This window comes from Camelus ferus, chromosome 22 (assembly GCF_009834535.1).
Source record: "Camelus ferus isolate YT-003-E chromosome 22, BCGSAC_Cfer_1.0, whole genome shotgun sequence".
Taxonomy (NCBI): domain Eukaryota; kingdom Metazoa; phylum Chordata; class Mammalia; order Artiodactyla; family Camelidae; genus Camelus; species Camelus ferus.
The window spans coordinates 26194157-26215992 of record NC_045717.1 but is presented as its reverse complement, the minus strand read 5'-3'; the positions used below and the strand labels follow the sequence as shown (position 1 = coordinate 26215992).

General features: G+C 56.1%; 1 protein-coding gene across 1 annotated transcript; it reads right to left on the bottom strand.

The window, feature by feature from the left end:
* Positions 1–745: 745 nt before the first annotated feature.
* Positions 746–9225, bottom strand: ABHD17A (abhydrolase domain containing 17A, depalmitoylase). The gene is given in 7 exon segments (XM_032466074.1): positions 746–1219; positions 1318–1497; positions 3773–3967; positions 4481–4645; positions 5152–5357; positions 5359–5689; positions 9081–9225. Coding segments are annotated over 6 exon segments (1098 nt in total). The 5' UTR covers positions 5485–5689; positions 9081–9225; the 3' UTR covers positions 746–993.
* Between the last annotated feature and the right edge of the window lie 12611 nt (positions 9226–21836).

The window sequence follows — 21836 nt, the reverse complement described above, 5'->3', positions numbered from 1 at the left end:
ACGTCAAGCCGCCGCCCGACCTCCAAATGGATGACAGGTCACCGTCTCTGAGGCCTTCCGCACTCTAAAGCACTGCCCTTGTAGGTCGCAGAGGGTATTCTAGGGACCTGGCGTCCGCCAAGTGTCTGGGGAGACCCATGCCACCCCTGCCTTCAAGGGCACCCCGGGAGTTGAACACAGCTCAGACGAAGGCCCCGTGGCGTCTTGCAGGAGGGATCCTTATGACCCCAGCCCCAGGGTGGGTCCCCATTCCTGGGGAGACCCCACAGGGCCTCGTACCTGCCACTGCCCTCCCCTGGACCCAAGCACCCTCGCTGCAAAAGACCCTCTTGACTTTCTGTGCAGGGGGGTCAACGACGGGAAGGGCAGCCCTAAGACTACACAGCGTCCCCGTCTACTACATGGGTAGGGAAGAATGCCTCACTGGGGCCCCAGAGCAGGCCCAGCCTAGACCTGCTGCGGCCACTCCCATCCCCAGGGTCGTCTTGAAAACAGGGAGCCCGCCATCCTCCCCAGGCAAGCCCTATGAGCAGGCAGGGTCCTGGATTCGAAAGCTGTCGCCCCTCCATCACCACCCAGACAATCGGCAGCCCCAAGGACCCGAACCCCACCCATCTTCTGTAGAGGGTGAGCTGACATCTACAATTGTGATGAACTTTGCTGAGGGGTTGGGGACAAAGCCCGGGCTGCTCTTCGGGCTGGCTGAGCCCCAGGGAAAGCACGCGCCGTGAAAAGGAGAGGAAACTTAAAATTTTAAATCTTTAATTTGTTTTCACGTTCTTCCTTGTTTTGCTTCCAAAAGGAAATGAGAGCATAGCTCCGTCGCCTGTACATTGTCCACGTCCCCTGGGCTGGGGTAGGTCCCGACCCCTACCTGCCGGCTGCCTCGAGGGCGTGGGGCACCCAGGGGTTCACATGCAGCCCCCGGGACCGGGGCAGGGTCCGGGCGCCGCCTTATTGCTGAGGTCCCGGCGCGGCTGGGCGGCCGCTAGATTAGGCGCGCTGGCTGGGCAGCTCCTGGGAGATGAAGCGGCGCAGGCGCTCCAGGTACTGGCTGTAGAGCTCGATGTCGTTGTGCCCGGCGCCCTCCACCCACAGAGGCTCCACGGCCTTGGGGCAGCGCTCATACAGCGCCAGCCCGTGCGAGAAGTCAATCACCTCGTCCTCCGTGCCGTGGATGATGAGCACCGGCGACGTGATCTTGGACACCTTCTCGATGCTGCGAGGCGGGGCATATTAGGACTCCGCGCCCCACCCCGCCGAGGCCCGGCCCCGCCCCGCCCCGCCCCGCCCCGCCCCGCCCCGCCCCATGCTCACTTTGGGAACGCGTCGAAGCAGTAGGTCTTCTTGGTGTCTGGGAAGGCGACGCGCATGCCCGAGGTGAGGGGTGAGTGCAGCACCACAGCGGCGCACTCATAGCGTGAAGCCAGGTCCACGGTGGGCACCGTGCCAATGCTCTGCCCGTACAGGACGATGCTGTCCGGGCTGATGCCGTACCTGGCAGCGAGGGGGCAGGATCAGCCGCGACGCAGCGCGCACACCCCTCCCACTGCCCGCCCTCCTGGGGCAGTCCCCCAACACCGAAGCGGTAGGACTAATACGGGAGGTAGGACCCAGACAGGCGTGAGGGGAGCTGGCCAACAGCGGCCCCACTCTGCCGTTTCTTGGACAGTATCTACTTGGTCGCACCTGGGCAGTGCACCTGTAAGGGCCCCACCCGCTCCTCTTGGTCATCCAGCTACCCCCAACCCCTACACACACTTGACCAAGGCCACCTGCTTGGGGCCTTCCTGTCCCTGCTGTTCTGAATTGGACGGCCCTTTGTGGTTGCACTGGAAGGGGGCGCGTCTTCCCCCCAGCAGCCCTCACCCGACCCTCATCTACCCCCTTGGCAAGCCCTAGGGATTGGAGGCAGCTGTGTCCTCTGATGTCTCAGCCAGTTTGTGACCCCTCAGTGTCCCTTATACCCAATGAGGTGTTAGTACAACACAGGTGAGCAGGAACAGTGGCTCCCGAGGGAAAATGGGTAGCCGCCACCTCCTTCTCTGGGCTCCCTCCCTACTTAGCGGCAAGGTCCTGGGCCCCACTCGCCACCCCAAGCTCTCCTAGCCCCACACCAGCAGGGCTGATTCAGCTCCACACCACGTGCCCCTTCCTGACCACACAGGGACCACTCACCACCCTCCAGTGCAGGAGGCCTCTGTGGCCTTCCTTCCACATACCCATGACCCTGATCCCAAAGGAGGCTCTCCTCCCAGTAGCCAGGGAAGGTCTGTATCTCACCTAGGCAGCCAGACTCCATCTCCCTGTCCACCCAGGGGCCATGTGCACAGTCCCGGTCCTCTGGCCCCAACCCCCAGACACACCCCCAGGCCTCAGGGAGCCATCTGGCCTCATGCCTACTACTCTGGCCGCTCCTCCCCGGCCGGCTCCCTGGTTCGCTGTGAGCATTGCTATGCCGAGTCCCAGCCCAGTCCTATCACCCAGCTCCAGGCAGGGACCCCCAGCTGCCACCTGGCTGTCTCCACCAGGACAAACGCAACAGGTGCCAGATGGTGCAGCTCTTCTTCCAGGCCTCCCCAGCCCTGGTCACAACCTGGACCCAAGCCTCCCGCCCTCCTGATGTTTCTCAGCTATTGGGGCTGAGGAACCAGGTCCCTGGAGGTCAAGGCTGGCAGCAGGACAGACAGATGGATGACAGAGCTCCGAACTCTCAGTCCCTCATGAGGTGTGATTCTGCAGTGACCCCCCAGCCAGTGGGGACAGGCTGAGGCAGCCAAGGGTGGACACATACCTGCACTGTGCCACCAACCATGGGTCCCCAGTGCCAGGGTGGTGTCAGGGAACCCTGCTCACAGGGCCTTGCATCAGGGACTGCTGGGGCATCACTATGGCAACCAGGGCCCCCGCCTCCCCAGGGCAGGTTGGCTTTGGTCCCAGCAGGAGCTGGTCGCGTCAGCTGGCCGGGCAGGGTGGAGATGGGGCAGCCAGCCCTGAGCAGGCGGAGGGTGCAGCCTCCAGGAGGGCAGGGGCTGGGTGGGTGTCCCTCTAAGCAGCATGGGGCATGGGGCCACACCGCACGCACTGGTTCAGGTGGGGCCGCTGTGCTCGGTGAGCGAGCACGAGGGTGGAAGGGGGCTGCCAGGGTCTGGATGATCAGGGCAGTGGGGTCCAGGGAAGGTGCAGACCAGATCACGATGGCACTGAGTAAGGCCTGCAGGTGTGTGCTGGACACCGTGCCTGGGGAGGACCCAGCCTCTGCTCGCTGACCTACCAGCCACCTAGGGCTGTGCTGGGTACCAAGCTGCCTAAGAGAACCTTCTAGGCCCAGAGGAGCCCTGCCCTCAGGATGAGGCCAGCACCTGATGCAGAGGCCCTGCCCCACCCACCCTACCAAGTGCTCCCACATCCTCGGGGGTCCCCTGAGTCCTTTCACACAGGCCTCACACACCCCCTCCTGGGCTGGGAGGGGCCCACGTCCTCTGTCCACCCTTCTCCCTTCATTCTCCCTTCAGGTGGAGCCTCCAATGGGGACAGTGTCAGGCCCTGTCCCTTCCCCTGCCCAGGCAAGGCTTGAGGCCTGCCCGCCCATCACCACGCAGAGAGAACATAGGCCAGGCCTTGCCCTGTGGCCCAGGGTGGCTGCAGACAGGCTCCCTCTCCTGCAGGCCCACCCGCCTGGGCTCCCTCCCTCCCCCAGGTGGGAGGTTCCACCTGGGTGGATCACCTGTGAGGCAACGCTCATCTCCCCCAGCCCCAGCACAGAGCTCACCGGGTGCGCAGGGCCTGCCAGGCAGCGTCGATGTCGGCGTAGAGGTTCTTCTCGGAGGGCTTGCCCGAGCTCACGCCGTAGCCCGAGTAGTCGTAGGAGAAAATGTTGCAGTTGATGCGCGTGCCCAGGCCGATGTAGAAGCTGCTCATCTGGCCCAGGTCCACCGCGTTGCCGTGCGAGAAGAGCACCGTGTACCTTGGGCAGGGGTGGAGAAGCACAGGTCAGAGGGCAAGGGAGGGGCTCTTCATGCCCAGCACCCAGGAGTCCTGATGAGGGGACAGGCTGCCTGTGCCAAACAGCGGCCCAACTCCTCCCAGTGGGCCTCAGACAGGGGATGGCCAGTGGAGTGTCAGGCTTCCCCTCATGAAAGGGGGCCACTGGGACCACTGGTCACATTCTTGGCACAGGTGGGCCCCTCCGCGTGAACTTGGCAAGCTACAGTGACCATCACACGTATCCCCGTGGGCAGCAGCCGCCTCTCCTCTGGAACATTCCTTTGGAGGTACTCCGGCAGCCCCTAGGGATGGTTAGGCACATTGCCCACTGCTCAGAACCTTCCTAGAGAATGAGACAGCGCCTTCTCTGTCGGCAGGGCTGCCCCACACTCTTGACAGCAGGCCCCTACTCCAGCCCTGACAAGTGAATGAAGCCGATCCCTGTTCAAAGTGGTGCAGCTCTTCCTAGACAGGGAATGACCACAGCCCTTACTTCTGCCTTGTGTCCCGTGGCAGCCCTGCGAGTTGGTCATGCCAAGAGCAGGAGACCAGGCTGGATCCAAGCTGATGGCCTCCCAGAGTCTTCTTCCTCCAGCACCACGGGCCCCGCCCAGCCCGGTGCAGACGGAAGGTAGAAGTTTGCCCTTTGGACTCAGATCTGCAGTCAGAACCCAGCCTGGTCTGAAGATAGAAGCATCAGGAAGGCCCCCCTCTGCCCCACCTTGGAACTCAAGGAATCAGACTTGGCACAAGCCGCCAGCCAGGCCTCAGGTGCCCCTGCCCCAAAGCAGGTGCCAAGGCCTCACCGGGCACCAAGGGCCCAGGAGACCATCCCTGGGCAGGTCAACACAGAGACCCAGAAGCAGGCAGCTCCTCATCAAGCAGGTGGGCTGATGTGGCACTCAGAGCCACCTCCCCAAGCCTCAGGGTGCTGCTTGTGGAAGGGCACCTGGCCTCATGGGCAGATCTCATCTGCTGCCCCTTCCTTCAGCAAGAAGAATCCTGGTGCACACACACCACCAGACAGGCTTTCTGGGGGGGCCTCTGGGGGCCACCACCAGCTGGAACAGGAGCTCTGAGGACAGAGCACACCCAGGGCCAGGAGCCTCCCAGGCCCCACCCTCCACCCTCAGGTCATGTCCGCGTGGCGGCCCCGAGGCTCACCTGGCACCAGGCACGCAGCGCACGTACATGCAGGAGATGCGGTTGCCCCGGCTGCTCTTGGTCAGGAAGACCTCGACGGTGTCCAGCTCGCGCTGGCTGTACTGGAAGTCAGCGCGCTCCAGCAGGTGGAGCTTCCAGCGCCCAGCTGTGCCGGCTGAGGCCCGTAGGGTCCCCGAGGGGGCGGCCCCGGCCCCACCGGGCCCAGGGATCAGGCTCAGGCACTAGCGAGTAGGTAGGCTCCGGAGGCAGGAATGCGAGCTTGGCGGCGATGCGGCCGGGGCAGGGTGGGCAGCAGAAGAGGCAGCAGAGCTCGGTCACTGACAGGCCGTTCATGGCGGGCGCCGGGCCCCGGGGCAGACCTCGCCCAGCCGGGGAGGGGTGGGGGTGCTCGGAGACGCGGGCAGGGGGCAGGGCGACCCCCGGCCACCGCCCCAGACGAGAGCCCCGTTAGGAGGCCGCAGCCCAGCCCCATCGTGGTCCAAGCCGAGTGCTCGGGAGCCTGGCAGCCTCGTGTGTCCACGTCGTGCAGAGGGAAGTCCTGCAGGGGGACAGTGAGATGCAGGTTCATGGACTCCGAGCCCTGGCCTTCCCCACAGCCCACTCTACCCACAGCCTCCGGCATCTGGGCCAAGCCTGCCCACCCTGGGCACCAACACCTCCTGAGTGACCTTCATGGGACCCAAACCTGACCAAGCCCCCGCCTGCTACCACTCTTCCTCTACCTGCAGGCACCAACTCTTGCCATTTAAGCCCACTCATCAGCCCAGTTTCAGCCTGCAGGCTACACTGGGCGATCAGACCCGACTACACCCAGCTGTCCCCCACATAGCTCCCGCCTGTGGTCCAGGGAAACCCTGTCACCCCCTGCACCTCTGTCCACACAGTTGGCCCAGACTCCCCAGGGCCCATCTCATCTGCCACCCCCAGGTGACACAGCTCAGCCAAGGCAAGGACAGACTGCTGACCACCGGGACCCAGGAGAGTGCTCACAGAGCCAGCCCCGTGCAGGATGCAGGACGGCGACATCCGGAGACAGGAGCCCAAGCAAAGGAAATACAACAAACAAAGGCTCTGGAAACAAAAGCAGGACACACTGGGGCTGGGGACACCCGCTGCGCCTGGACAAAGGCTCTCTCCCCCACTGGGGCCAGGCCCAGGCCACAGAGCCAGGGCTCCCCTCAGCTCTGCCAGCTTAAGGGTCTGCGGCCTCAGTTTCCTCATCTGTCAATGCAGACACCATTCACCTCACAGAGGGAGCAAATGAGATGAGGGGTGAGTGGAGGGCCCCACGAGGCAGAGAAAAACAAACATTCTCCCTTTCGCAGAAGGTTGTGAAACGTGCTCTGAAACAGACCACAGCTAAACTGCTAAAGCAACAGCAACCGAATACAGAGCTGCCAACAGAGACTGGAAGGAAATAACAAAAGTTTGAGCAAAACCCACTCGCTTACTACGTCTTTCCTACAGGCCGAATGAGGGAGAGGGCACACTCACAACTCAGCTCCAGGCAGCAGAGCACCTGAGAATGTTCTGTTTCGGGGCCACAGCCTTTGAAAACCACCAGGCCAGGGACACTCAGATTCAGAGCAGGTCGGAGCAGTCTGAGGCCCAGAAACACACCTGCTCCCTCCAGACCTGTGACTGGAGACCGAGGGCCACGATACGCCACATCCCACAGTCACCCGGATTGGGGCACACGGAGGGGAGTGGGAGAGGCCATGAAAGCCAAGGTGGGGACACCAATGGCCTCCAGGAGTCCCCAGATTCTGAGGTGGGATATGCACTTTGCGTGCAAGTATTTTCAGAGGGAGAGTCCATCATACTGGTTCTCAGAGGAAGGCGAACTTGCCCCGTGGGGACACTTGCCAATGCCTGGGGACTTTTCCAGTGGTGATGACTGGGAAGAGAAGAGTGTAGTAGCATTGAGGAGGGAGGCAGGGATACTGCTCAACACTGCACAATGCGCCAGATGCCCTCCTCCAAACTGAGGCTGCTCCAAGACATCCTCAAAGAGATCCAGGTGCCAACAGGTGACACTCCCTGGTGCTCCGGGAGTTTGGGTGGCACAGGGAAGTCTGGTCTCGAGAGGAAGAGCTGGTGAGAGCCAGTGGGCAGGTGGGAGGCCCCCGGCAACCCGAGGATGAACGGGCACAGCAAGGTGGACAAGGTTCCACTGACCAAGCTGGAAACCTGGATGTCGTCTTTGACACCTCCCTCCACCCTCAGACCATCCTTCACAAGGCCTGCTGACCCTACCTCTGCCCCCGACCCACACCTGGTACATGCCTAGTCTCCTTCCTCACTGGTAGCCACCTGGCCACCATCACCCCACTCCAGGCCATCCTCCCCTTAGCAGCCGAAAGATCTTTTCACAACACACATCTGATCACCCAGTCTCCCTTTTGGGGTGCCCCAGTGACCCCACTATTTTCAGGATAGACATCCAATTCCTCGCCACAACCTGACAGTCTGCAGCAGGCCTGCGGCCACCCTCTTCAGCCTCACTCATCTTGTACCCGGCTCTCCCCAGACGAGCCACACTGCCCCCTCCTGCCTCAGAGCCGCAGCTCACCCAGTCCCCCTTGTTTCACCAGACAGCCCTTGCCCCTCGTCCCAGCCAGCCTTCAGATCTCCCTTCCAGTGCCCTTTCAAACACTCAGCCCCACCCCCTCGCTCATGATTCCAGATCTGTCTCTCCAGCTTATATTTACACGTTCAACCATACCCCACCCACAAACCAAACAGAAACTCCAGGAGGGCAGGACAGCTGTTCTTGCTCAATTAACGGTGGCAGAACGAATGGACAAAGGACCAGGGGCAAAGGGGAAAGGAGGGAGCTACAGTCTACCAGGCCTGATGGAGGGAGGACAGTCTCATCTCAGGGCACATAAACCTGGGGCTTCCCACTGTCTTTTATGGATGTCACTGAGTGTGCCCTGAGAGACGGGCTTCAGACAGGACAGAGAACTCCCAGGTGCCTCGCTCACTGGCAGGCGCGGCTGGCACCCGGAGTCCAGCGATCCCGTCCACAAGCACAGATAAGGGCACCCCGCTGCCAGGCTGGCAGCGTCAAGAGGACCAACAAGGAGCCCGGCAATCACAGTCCTCCAGGACGACCTGTATACGGACGACTGCGACGGCACCTCGCCCAGCCAGTCGGGGTGGGGAGCTGCCCGGAAGAAGATGCAGCCTGAAAGGCGCAGGGAAAGTGCCAGGTGCCAGGGAGCGGGGCAGAAGGGACAGCACAGGCCAACCCCAGAGGTGACAGCAAGTTCGAGGCACTGCGGGTCCCGCGATAGAGGGACACTGGGAGGAAGAGGTGAGTGGCCTGGTCCTGGAGAAAGGCTGGATTGGGCCGCGCCCGTGAGCCCTGATGCAGAGTTTGGACTTCATCGTGGGGGAAACGGGGAGCCCTGGAGGAGTCCTGGGCGCGGGGTAGGCGTGGACCCCAAGGGTGAAGGGCTGTGGATGTTCTCTGGCTCAAGCCTGGAGATGGGACCGTAAACCTGCCCCGGTGTCCCAGCCGGCCGGAGGACGCCTGCGAAAGGGCAGAAATGTCTTGGAGACGTTTAGGAAGCAGGGCTCGGCTCCGGCTGCTGCGGCGGGCCCGGGTCCGGATGGGGGAAAGTTCGGGGGCCGGGGCAGAGTCCGTGGCTCGGACGGTGCACTCCCCCAAGGCGGGGCCGCGTCCCTGAGGCGGGCGCACACCCCACGTCGCAGGGCTGAACGGACGGCGGACCGGACTCTGCCAGAGTCGGAGACACTGTCCCGCGGTCCCCCGCTCCGGACCGCGGACACTCCGGGAGTGCGGGGTCTCGGGGACGTCTGGCCGGACTGCCCGGCCTCGCGGCCCGGCCCGGCTCCCCAAACGGCCGCGGGAGGCACCAAGACCTATCCGCGCCGCCGCGCCCCCCCTGCCTGCCACTCACCGCCGCAGCCCGCGCCCCCCGGCCCCAGGGCCGCGCTCCATGGCTCCCGGCCGCCCGCCCGTGAGTCTGTCGGTCTCCCCCGCGCCCCTGCCGGCTCTCCTGCGCCGCCGCCGCCGCCGCCGCTCCCCCGCGGGCGGAAGTGAGCTTTACTCCCGCCGCCGCCCCGGAAGTGACGCTCAGGTGCGCACGGGGTCCGAGCGGGCGGAGGTCGGGGCCAGGGTGGGGGCGGGGCTAGTCAGGTGGGCGTGGCCGATCGTGGAGTGGGTGGGGCCCTGGCTTCAGGTTCCAGCCCAGGTTTTCGGGAGTGGAGATTCCTTCACCCCTTCCAGGGCCAGGACCAGGGTGAGGCAAGTGAGGCAGTATCCTGGGAAGCAAGATCTACAGGATCCCATAAAACTCAGTTATCAAGATTAAAAAAATTTTAATGCACTACTTAAAAAAAAACACCAAAATTTTACTGAAACCAGTCCCCTGACTGGGGTAAGGGGAGTGATCCTGCCTTTATTTAAAATCTGGCTATTTCGTTCATCACGGATTCTTTTGCACTGGTTTTGGCTTTTTACTAATGCATTAAAATATTATGGGTCTTACTGGCTGAATTTTTTGGTATTCCTTAAATGTCCTTAAATGTCCTAAGGCAAGTGCCCCTGCCCTGCTCACCCCAGTCACACTGGCTCAGTTCACACTGCCGGGAGGGAGGCAGCTTTTACAGAGCTGAGAGCAGAGGAGATGGATTAGGATGAGGCTTGGGAGCACAGTGGGGAGGGTTGCCGAAGGTGACCCGGGAACTTCTTTGAGGCGGGGCACAGAGGCCAGTGACAGGGACAGAGGCAGGAAGGCTGCAGAGGGCCCTAGCTTGAGGCAGGCTGGTGAGTTAGCAGGACAGCCTCACCCTTCCACTGCCTGCACGCCTATTCCAGCCTCAAAAGCCGCCCCACCCCCAGTAGGAAGCCCCAGCTCCCTCTCCTCCCCAGGGATTCTAATCTTCGGCCTCATTTGCACAGATAAGCCAACCCTCCCCCAGGGCCCCATTGCTGGGGGCAGCTGCCAGGAGAGAACACAGGCTCAGGGGTGGACACTGCCCAGGGCTGGTTTCCAGCCAGTTCCTCCAGCCCCCAGTGCAGGGCTCCGCTGCCACCTCCCATAGCTGTGTGCCCAGGGGCTGTCGAGGGGTGCCCAGAGTCCCCCTGCCTCTGCTGCCCCTGTCAAGGCTCCCAGTGTCAGCTGTTCTCCCGAGGTCCAAAGGTCACAACTAGGCTAGGCTCCTTACAATTTCCTTGAACTAGAGCAGGAAGAGGACTGCCTGCAACCTCCCTAACCCCTTCCCCCTCTTCCTCTAGGCTGGAAAAGGCCTGAGCTGTGGCTGCATCGCTTGGGAGAGCCAGCTCCACCAGGACCAACATGCCCCAAGGAGAACACTGCAGAGGGGCGGCGGGCCCAGGAGGTGAGGACAGGCTCAGTCCCCACTCAGATGTGGCCTGTTCCATCCTCACCAAGTTCCCCTACTGACCAGAGTGTGCTCTAGAAGGATGAAGGCACCAATGTGAATGCCCCAATGTCTCAGAAGACCCCTCTCTCCTCCCCTCTACAAAGCTCCTGCTTGGTATAGCCCTGAAGCTGCCGGCCCATTTTCCCTACTTCTCTCCCACCACCTTCACTTGCCCCTGCCCTCTCTGTCCTAGTTAAGCTTGCCTTGCCAAGTTTGTTGCTACCTCAGGGCCTTTGCATGAGCTGTGCCTCCTGCCTGGAGTACCCTGCACCCACATAGATACATGGCCAACTCCTCCTCATCTTCAGGACCCCACTCAAATATCACCTCCTCACAAAGCCCTCCCTGAGCACTCCCAGCCAAAGTCCCTACCACACCCTATTTATTTCCAACATAGAACTTGCCATCTGGTCATTTTATTGAATTGTTTCCTTGGTTATCATCTGTCTTCCCTGTATTTCATGAGCTCCAGTCTCCCTGGGGCAGGCACCCAGGCTCTTGTCCACCATGTCCCCAGCTGTCCTCCATGCTGTCTAATGAACAATGGGTTCACAACACACAGGAGGAAGAGGATTCTTAACGCAGAAGAAGGCTTTCAGGAGGATGGACGGAGGCTCCATGAGCTTTTGGGTGCCACCAGCACATACCTCAGGCCGACATTGTGCTTTTCCTTGTCTCCTGACCTGAGACACCCAACCCATCAGGAAAATAACTTGACCACAGGAACCAATGGTCTTAAAAGTATTCCCGCCGGGAGCCACATCGTCCAATATGGAAGCCATCAACACCCCCACCCCTGCCCCGTACGGCTATTTAAATTTGAATGAATTGACTAAATAAGATTTAAATTTCACTTCTCCAGTTGCAATGGGCTCATTTCAAGTGCCCACAAGCCAAGTGGGGCTGGCTGCTGCTATCTGGGATGGCACTGATGGAGAACAAATCCATCAGGGAAAGTTCTAGAAGCAACAGGCTAGCCTGTGAGCACCAAGAGGAAAGGCATCGGTATCTGTGTCCTTTCTGTTCCCAGCTGTGTCCTGACGCCCAGCTTGGGGCTTAGCATTCAGTAGGCACTCAATAAATGTTGTTTGAAGAAGAGAAGTAGGGAGAGAGGAAAGAAGGAATTCTTCTAAAAATCTAAGTTAATAATATGGTGAAAGCTTCACGTTCTGTCCATAGATGTCCATCCCTGCCTTATTTCCAAAAGTGAAAAGAGAAAAATAGCCTCAAAGTGGCGAGAAGAGACTGGATTAAAAGATCATGGTTGACTGTTGTTGTTGTTGTTGTTGTTGTTAATAATTAAAGTATACTTGCTTTACAATGTTGTGTTAGTTTCTGGTGTACAGCAACGTAATTCGGTTATACGTGTATACATTCTTTTTCATGTTCTTTTCCATTATAGGTTGTTACAAGATGTTGAATATAGTGTATAGTGCTACTCACTAGGACTTTGTTGTTTATCTGCTTTATATACAGCAGTTTGTATCTGTTAAACCCAAACTCTTAATTTATCCCTCCCACTCCACTTTCCCTTTAGTAACCATAAGTTTGTTTTCTATGTCTGTGACTCTGTTTTGTGAATAAGTTTATTTGTTTCATATTTTAGATTCCACAGATAAGTGATGTCCTATGATATCTGTCTTTCTCTGTTTGACTTACTTCATTTAGCATGACAATTTCTAGGTCCATGGTTGACTTTTTTTCCCCATGGTTAACTCTTGATGAAAAAAAAAAAAAATGCAGCTGAGGTATGGAGACTGATATAACAAGGCTATTGGTCTTTTTTTTTTTTTTTTAATAGTTTTACTTTTATTTATGTTTTTATGGGAAATGTGTAGCATGGTTCAAAATTCAAAGGGTCTAAAAGGCTGTGCATAAAACATCTCTTCCCCTACCCTGTTTGCCAGGAAACAGATGGCCCCATCTCAAGGTAGCCAGTATTGCCAGTCGCTCCAGATTTGATGCCAGGAAACCCAGGCACCTGTCTTCACCTATGAGCAGCTGTAAAGAGGCCTTCTCCACTTTTTATTTTTATGTTTTAAACACACATCATGGGGGGGAAGGAATAACTCAAGTGGTAGAGCACATGCTTAGCATGCACGAGGTCCTGGGTTCAATCCCCGGTGCCTCATCTAAAAATAAATAAATAAATAGACTTAATGACCTCCCTCCACCAAAATTAAATAATTTTTTTTTAATTAAAAAAAACACACATCATGGTTCTTCTGTACAGCACAGGGAACTATATTCAATACCTTGTAATAACCTTTAATAAAGAAGAATATGAAACTAAATATATGTATGTATACGCATGGCTGGGACACGGTGATGTACACTAGAAGTTGACACATTGTAATGGACTATACTTCAATTAAAAAAAAACACTCTAAAAAAAACCGCACAGACATTATAGCTTCCAAAAACACTGTACTGGTGGTCATGTCTTCCACCTTGGCCCATCTTGGGGTCCTCTCACACAGCCCCCCAGGGGGTCTCAGTCCCCTCTCGATGACACACACGTAGCAGACTGTTCCCGCTGTGGGGGGGTGACAACAGCACGTGGGGGCATTTCCCACCCGTGGGCGGGACTTGTGGGGAAGACTTTAGAAAGCACAGGATTATTTGTCTTTTGGGGGGAGTAATTAGGTTTATTTATTTATTTTATTAAATGGAGGTACTGAGGATTGAATCCAGGACCTCGTGAGTGCTAAGCACACACTCTACCACTGAGCTATACTCTCCTCCCCCCAGGGGAGTCTAATGAAACGATCCACCTACCACATCCAGGAAATAGAGTGAGCCTAGCTCCCCCTGAAAGAAGACACACCACAGTGGGAACGCGAGGACGCTGGGGGTTGAGGATGTGGGAGGACTTTTTCTCATCACACTTTGATGAAAATTCTGAGTTCATGTCAGTTTTGTTGGGCAAAGGATGTTTCACCTTTAGGATCAGCCAGAAGCTGAAAAAAACTAGAGGTTTAAATAAAAACTGACCATTAAAAATTAATGTTTGTGCTTATCCGTACAAACCAGAAAAATCTGAAACAATGTCAAACAGATTCCTGTACATGAATGTTCACAGCAGCCAAGGGTAGAAGCCATCCAAGTGTCCACCAAAGGATGAACAAAACGAGGTCCATCTGCACACTGGAGTGTGATCCAGCCTTAAAAAGGAAGGAAATTCTAGGAGGATGATAATAGCTTAGTGGTAGCATGCATGCTTAGCATGCAGGAGGTCCACTGTTCAATCCCCAGTACCTCCATTAAAAAAAAAAAAAGAAGGAGATTCTGACACTGACTACAATACAGATGATGGATGAACCTTGAGGACATGATCCTCAGGGAGAGAAACAGACACAGAAGGACAGATACTGTCTGATCCCACTCACAGGAGGTCCCTGGGAGAGTCACATCAGATGGTGGGGCCGGGGCTGGGGGAGGGGGTCGGGAGTCAGTGTTTCATGGGGACAGAGTTTCAACTTGGGAAGATGAGAAAGTCCTGGAGATGATGGTGGGGAGGGTCGCACAACAGTGTGAATGTGCTTAATGCCACCGAGCTGTGCTCTTAAAAATGGTTGAGACTGGTGAGTCTTGCGATGTATTTTACCACAATAAAAATAAATAAATAAAACTTCCTGAAACCACAAGGTGGGAGGTGGCTGAGGCAATGCTAGCTCCATGCACTGAAACCATGAGCTGAAAGTCACTCAGGGCCCCAAGCTCAGAAGGGGCCCCCTGCCCCATGCCCTACTGCTCTGTGCCCTGTGTCTTGGAATTCCTAACAATCCTTGAACCAGGGGGTCTGTATTTTCCTTTGGGGCTGGGATCTACACATTAGGTGGCCAGTCCTGGTTTGGGGAGAGGACAGGGAGACCCAAGTTAAGGCTCTGGGACCCTGGGGCTGGTGGAGAAAAACTCCAAGGTGCAAGTTTGTCCTTGCCCCACCCAGAGGGGAGAGAGAGAGACCCAGTCAGGAAGTGGGTTCCTGACACGGGGAGGAAGGAAGTTGGGGGGGGCATCTGAAAATAGCACTGCTTGCCCAGCTGATTGGGAGGGGAGATGGGACAGGAGTGAATAATGAGTGCCAGGAGGCACGGGGACTTTTCTAAGGAAGCCCCTCCCCTGGAAGCCAGCACCCTCCTGCCATCTACACAGCCAGACCCAGCACCACCTGCCCCACCTATCCACCTCGGGAGTTGGGTTTCCAAATAAAGAGGTGCAGGAGGACCACCCTGGGAGCTTATTTTAGGGTTCTCCAGAGAAAACGGAACCGATAAATATATAAGGACATAAATGGTACGATACTGCTATACAGACGTCTCATCAGGATTGTGGAGGCTATAACATCTGGATCTGCCATCTGCAAACTGGTGGCACAAGATACCTGGCGCTGCAAGTCCCAAGCCAAGGGCAGGAGGTGACTGATGTTCCCGCTGGCCATCAGGCTCATGGGACAAATTCTCCCTTCTTTTGCTTTGCTTTGTATTCAAGTCCAAAATGGACTGGTTGGTGCCTACTTTGGCGAGGGCCATCTGCTTTACAGAGCCCATCAATTCAAACGATCACCTCGCCTGAAACACCCCCACAGACACATCTAGGAAGAATGTTTAAAAAAAAAAGAAGATATCAAAACAAAAGAAGATACAATTCACAGACTGTAACATGCACAAATGTGAACTGCAGAGCTTAGTGAAATGGCACTCATCCAAGCAAAACTGGGGAGACAGCAAAAAGATTGCTGGTGGCCAGGGGTTGGGGTAGGGAGGGGACAAGTAGGTGGGGCACAGAGGGGTTCAAGGCAGCGAAGAGACTCTTGCTAATACCTGATACCGTCATGGTAGATGCATCTTGCCACGAGTTTGTCCACACCCGCAGAATGCTCACCACCAAGAGTGAATCCCAGTGGGTTCATCCTGGTCACAAATGTGCCCCTCTGGTGGGGGACGTTGAGAGTTGGGGAGGCTGTGCATGGCGGGGAGGGGTAATGGGAAATCTCGGTACCTTCCACTCAATGTTTCTAGGAACCTAAAACTGCTCTTAAAAATAGCACTTCAAAATGCACACAAAATGCACACAAATGCATACACACCCATGCACTGTGACCCACTTCTACCTCTACCTCAGAGGCTCCCCCTGCCCTGTCCCTGTCCCTCCCCTCCTGGAGGTTACCACTGCTTGACTTCCCATCTCCTCTGATGCATTTTGCCTGATTTTGTACCTTCTGCAATCAGAGTCACACCACACATTGTCTCTGTGCTGGCTTTATCCACTCCAGTTCTTGGCTCCAGAGATCAAGGTGTGGGTGGGGCTGGTCCCCTCTGAGGCCTCGCTCCCTTCTGTGCAGAGGGCAGTCTTCTCCCTGCATCCTCACATGGGTGTCCCTGTGTGTGTGTGTGTCCTGATTTCCTTTTCCTCTAAGGACACCAGTCAGATGGGATTAGGGTCTAGACCTCATTTCACTCTAATTAACTCTGTAAAGACTGCCTCCACATAGTAAACAATCTAATAGTTACTGTCGAGAAAGGAGGTGAGAAGGGATAAATTTGGGAGTTTGAGATTCCCAAATATTAACTACTATATAAAAATATAGATAAAAAGCAAATTTCTTCTGTTTAGCACAGGGAACTATATTCAAAATCTCATAAAAACCTTTAATGGCAAAGAATATGAAAACGAATATATGTATATATATGTATGACTGGGACATTGTGCTGTACACCAGAAATTGACACATTGTAACTGACTATATATCAATTAGAAAAAAAGACTCTGCCTCCAACTACAGCCACATTCTGAAGTACAGGTGAAGATTAGGGCTTCCATGGACGACACATTTTGGGGAATACAATTCAGTCCGTAACAGGCACCTATGCATTCAGGAATTGATTTGCTGAGTCACGGAATATACCTGAGTTTAGATTTCGTCCAAACTGCCCAGTGGTTTACCAAAGTAGCCAAGCTCTCTGGCCCCTGGCTTTATCTCTTCCACGCGCCCCTGTTTTCTCCCAACTCCAACCTGTGGGATCTTCCCGGTTTCAACACGCAGAGTCAGGTCCTGCCGAGAATGCTCTTCGCACAGAAAACTCATCATTTCTGGGTTCAGGGAAAGTGTCGCCTCTGCAAAGATGCCATCCCCGACCACTCAGCTCACCACGTTACCACCCACGTTGCAGTCCCCGTAGAGTGCTTACTGTGACTATTGGAAATGGCCTCTTATTGTTTATTTTTTTTAATACAGGTACGGGGAATTGAACCCGGGACCACGTTCATGGTAAGCACTCAGTCTACCTCTGCGCTCTCAGCTTTATTTTACTTCACCTGTCTCCTTCCGCTGCTTAGGAACGCTCCTGGAGCAGGGACCAAGTCCGGGGCCTAAGAAAGAGCCTGGAGTATAGCAGCATTCCAACATCATGAGCCGCCAGGGAGATGCAGACCCGAAGTACAGTGAGGTGGCACCTCATGCCTGCCAGGATGGCTGCATTCAAAAAATAGATGGGGGGGGGGGTTATAGCTCAGCGGTAGAGTGCGTGCCTAGCAAGCACGAGGTCCTGGGTCCAATCCCCAATACTCTAAATAACTAAATGAACCTAATTACCTCCTCCCAACCAAAAATAAAATAAAATAAAATAAACTCAAAGACAGATCATGACAAGTGTTGGTGAGGGTGTGAAGAAATCAGAACTCCACAAGCCGCAGGTGGGAATGTTAAAGGGTGACTTGCCCTCAGCCCAAAAAGCCGCAGCGGACCCAGTAGGATCACTTACCTGGGTCCTTCTCTGCAGAGCTGGACTTGGGTCGCGCCAGCAAAACTCAGTCATAGAGGTAACTACTATTTTATTGCAATATATTTAAAAATCAAAAGTAATGCAAAAAACGGTAGAGGAAATAACATTTTGAATAAGCATCAGTTTCCCCATCTGAGAAAGGAAAACAGTGAGAGCAGGACAGGGAGTCTCCCGGCAGCTGGGGTCTCCGCCCCGAATTGCGGGCGGGGCAATTCCGTTGGGGTGGGGTGCTTTGCCGCCCCCTCCCCGCCCCTTCCCCGCCCCCCAGGCTAGAGTCCGGGGCCTGGCGAACCTGCGCGCGCGGAAAATGCGGAGGACTCCCGGAGGACTCCCGGAGGCCCCCCGGGGGCCCCGCCCCCGACCCGTCTATCACTCGCCCCGGCACACCTCTCGGCCAATCGGCCCCCGCCACCGCTGCCCAGGAGCCAATGAAAGCGGGCTTCTCGGGAGGGGGCGGGACGTGCAGCAAGTCGCTCTCCGCGTTCCTGGAGCCTTACCGAAGAAACGCGACCTGGCGTTGGGACCGCACAGCCCGGAGGACCCAGCAGTGGGGCGGGAGGACAAGGAGGCTCCCCCAGCCCTTGGCACATGGGCTTGGACTTCTGCAAAAGTTTCCCTATCTCCTTAAGTAGATTTCCCCCAGTCCGGGACGGTCCTCCGTTTTAGGGGAGGTGTCTGCCGCCCTGTAGATTCCCCCCAGAACCAGGGACTGGTTTCTTCCTTGTCCACGCTGGTCCCGTCTTCGCAACAACCTTAGGTCAGTAGGTGTTGTCATCATTCCCAAATTACACTTGGGAAAACTGAGACTCGGAGCCCCAAGACCCTTGCCCAAGATTCCCCACTATGATTAGCATATCTGCTTGGCTCCATCTGGGGCAGGAGTTTTAGACTAGGATACTTGGGGTGGATGATTCTTGGTTGTGGGGGCTGTCTTGTGCGCTGCGGGGTGCGCAGCTGCACCCCTGGCCTCACCCACTCGATGCCAGCCACAACCCCCTCCCCCCCGTCATGACAGCCATAAATGTCCCCAGAAATTTACTAGCGTCCCCTGGGGAGTTGGCAGGGTCCCCCATGGGGGGGGGCCCACTGGATTAGGGGATTCCAGGGACTCCCTAGGAGATGGTTCCATGACCTACTGAGGTCCTAGGATTCCGCACACATTTAAATATGCACCTGAGGGGGAGGGAGAGGCGATGACTCAGAGTCGCTGGGGGTTGCCCTACTCTAGACCGTCTGACCTTCTGGGATTTATCGTGGTGTGTGTAGTGTGAGCAGGGATTCAGTTGAGTAGGATTCCATCACACCCCCCAATACTGCGGGGCTTCTTAACCTCGGCACTGCTGAAATCTGGGGCCAAGTCGTTCTCTGAGGCGGGGCCTTCCTGAGCCCCATGGGGTGTTGAGCAGCGTCCTTGGTGCCCACTCGCTCTATGCCGGGAAACTTCCCGACTTGTGACACCCACAGATGTCCCCAGACATTGCAAATGTTGAAGGAGCAAGCGTGGTTGCAAACTGCTGCTCAGGGCCTAAAGCCAAATCCCCTGGGGGGGGGGGGCTTGGAAGCGCCAACGGCCCAGCCCAGATCCCAGTTTCTGATTCAGCAGGTCGGGAGTGGGGTCCAAAAATCCGCATTTCTGAAGGACCTCAGGTGCTACTGGTGTTGGGGATTCCGCTTGGAGAACCGCTACTGTCGGGCGGTGCCGGCCTCGCTGCGACCTGCAACCGGGCCCCTCCCTCCGAGTGTAGGGAGCCAGGAGCGGTGGGTGTGGGTGTTTCTTGGGAAGCGCTCATATAACTGCAGCTCCTCATCCGGCCTGAAGCCAGGGGTTCGGACCGTGCTGCCTTTGGTCGGTAGGTGGCGACAGTGCCCGCTTGATCTCGGAGGGTCGAGGAAGGGGTGCCGGCCGCCCCGGGGGCTGCGTGGGCCATGCGATCCCGCTCGCCAGCACAACAGTAATCATGGTGTCCACTCAGGTGCACCGTGTTCTCACTCCCGGCCAGGCCATGGGGTTGTCACAGTATCAAAACTTCCAGCCATCCTGGTGCGGACGTTCTAGATAAGTAAGGTATCACCAGGTAGTGTAAATGGGGAGAAGGCAATAAAAGAGCGGGCTAGGAGAGACTAGGAGATGGGGGCTCCTCTCTGGCCCCCACTCCCGCGTGGCCAGGGTTTGAGGAGGGTCAGTTAGACCGTGTGCCTGGTGGGGTGCATTTCCAGCCCCCAGACATGGGAAGAGGTCATTCCATGGCAGCAAAACTCAGGGACAAATGTTCATGGTCTTCCCATCTGTGCCGGGACCTGTTTCAGGCCACGACGGAGCTGCGGTGGGCGGCTGCGCAGCAGGACCCTACCCGGATGTCACGGGGAGGTGCCGGCGTAAACCTACACCTAATGTAGAATAATCAAAAGGACACGGATGGGACCGAGAGAGCTGGGTGCCTAGGAGACGGTGTCTGTTTCCTCATCTTGAAAATGGGTTACTAGTGGTACGGTCTTACAGAGTTGTTGAAAGGACTACGTGAGACCATCAAAGAGTTTGGAATGGTGTCTGTTCCAAATAAGCCTTCAGGAGATGTTAACCGTGATGAATTATTACCATTAACATCAGCATCTGAGGCCTGAGAAAGCAGAGAACCAGGTAGGTCATAATTGTGTGTGAACTAAGAGGTAAAGGGTTGTGAGCAAAGAGGTTGGGTTTTTGAATTTTGTGACATTTGAGTTTGCTTTTCAGAAACAAAATGTTTACCACCCTGGGGGGAAATTGCCAAATGACAGATGGTTGGGGGGGGTGTGAGAGAGAGATAGGGTCATGGAGTCCTCTTAGAGTCTGGGTGGGTAGGCAGGGATTCACTCATTGAGAGACCTGCTGGGAGCAGTGAAGTGTCCTAAAGCCTCTGGGAAGCCGCAGATGGCAGCTTTCCACTCCTTGTCAGACTCCAGCAGCCTTTCATCTGCCTTCCCTGGGCAACTGAAGGGAATCCCCCCAGCCTACTTCCAGGAAGATCACCATAGAGGCGGGAAATACCTGGGGTCCATCCAGCTGCCCGGGGCAACCTCAGAAAGTCAACAGGATAAACAGCCAGAAAAACACAAGCCACACAACTTGGCGCGAGGACTGTTGATTTTGGCCCCAGCCTCATGGAGATAGGGGACACTTGGAGGGCAGCCTCTCTCCTCTCCAGGACTCTTTTGTTGATTGCCTTGCAGAGGTGGGAGAGCTTATGGCTGGCAGCCGACCTGAGCTTCTGTTCTGACTGACTCCAGGGCGCTTTCTGCTATTAACCTTACAGTTGGGGAGCCGAGTCCATGGTTTTGCAACTTTTTGGTGCTGGACACAAACATGCCACCATGAGTTTTCTAGGTCACATTTCTTGTGAGAGGTGCTGAATGATGAACAATGTCAAAACAAAAGGGACAGTACCAGTCGAGGCTGTTGGTTGATAAAAGACTGAAGCTGTGACTCAAATTAGCTTAAACCAAAAAACCAAACCAAACCAAAACAAAACAAACAAAAAGAGGATCCTGATTCAGGTATGGCTGGATCCAGGTGTTAAGCAGTGTTGTGGAGGCACGACCTTTTTTTCTCTTGAGGATCTGCCCTCTTTGTTTTGACTTCATTCTCAGACAAGCTCAACTGTTAGTTGCTAACAGTGACTCCTAGCATCTCCAGGCTTCCACCCTGTGGCACAATGAGTGACTCTGCTTATATTTCAGATGAAGTCCCCGCTGACTCTCACTGGTCCCACCTGAGTCACCTGTTTGTTCCTGAGCCAATCATTGTGGCCAGGGTGAGGGAACTTCCCTGACTGATGTGGCCAAGCTGATAGTGGAGTCCCTGGAACCACGTGGACTGAGAGTCGTGAGAGGAACAGTCTCCCACAAACATCAGGGCACCAGGTCCAGAAGGCTGTGCTGGATCTGAAGTGGGTAGAACATAGACACCACTTATAGGTGCCTGGCCTCTGTGGGGCTTCCCATAAGGAGATGCCAATCCATTTCCATTCCCACCCTAATCCCAGTCCTAGAAACATAAGCACAGACAGCTCCTCTGTCTTGGATGCGGGACCAGTGTGGAGTACATGCTAGTGTAAGGAGGGACCCTGTTCTGTTCATCTGCTCATCTGTTGATGGACACTTAGGTTGCTTCTCATTCTGGGCTATTGTGGGTAGAACTTCTACGAGCATCCATGTACTAGTATTTGAGTCCCTGTTCTAATTCCTTTGGGTATATACCTGGGAGTCAATGCCCTGCCTCCAGTTTCACCCTCTCGGCTGTATCCATGCCCGTGGCCAGGTGGTACCAGGGGAGAAGAGATGCCCCTTAGCCCAGCAAACAGCTGATCTGTGTTGTGCACCCTGCTCTGCCCACTCCCCACAGGCCTCCCCCTCCCAACTCAGCACTGCCCTTTGGATGCACAGAATTGATGCATGACTCGTTAGAAAGACTTAGCCGGTCTTTGCTGGTTTTCTTTCCCAAAGTGA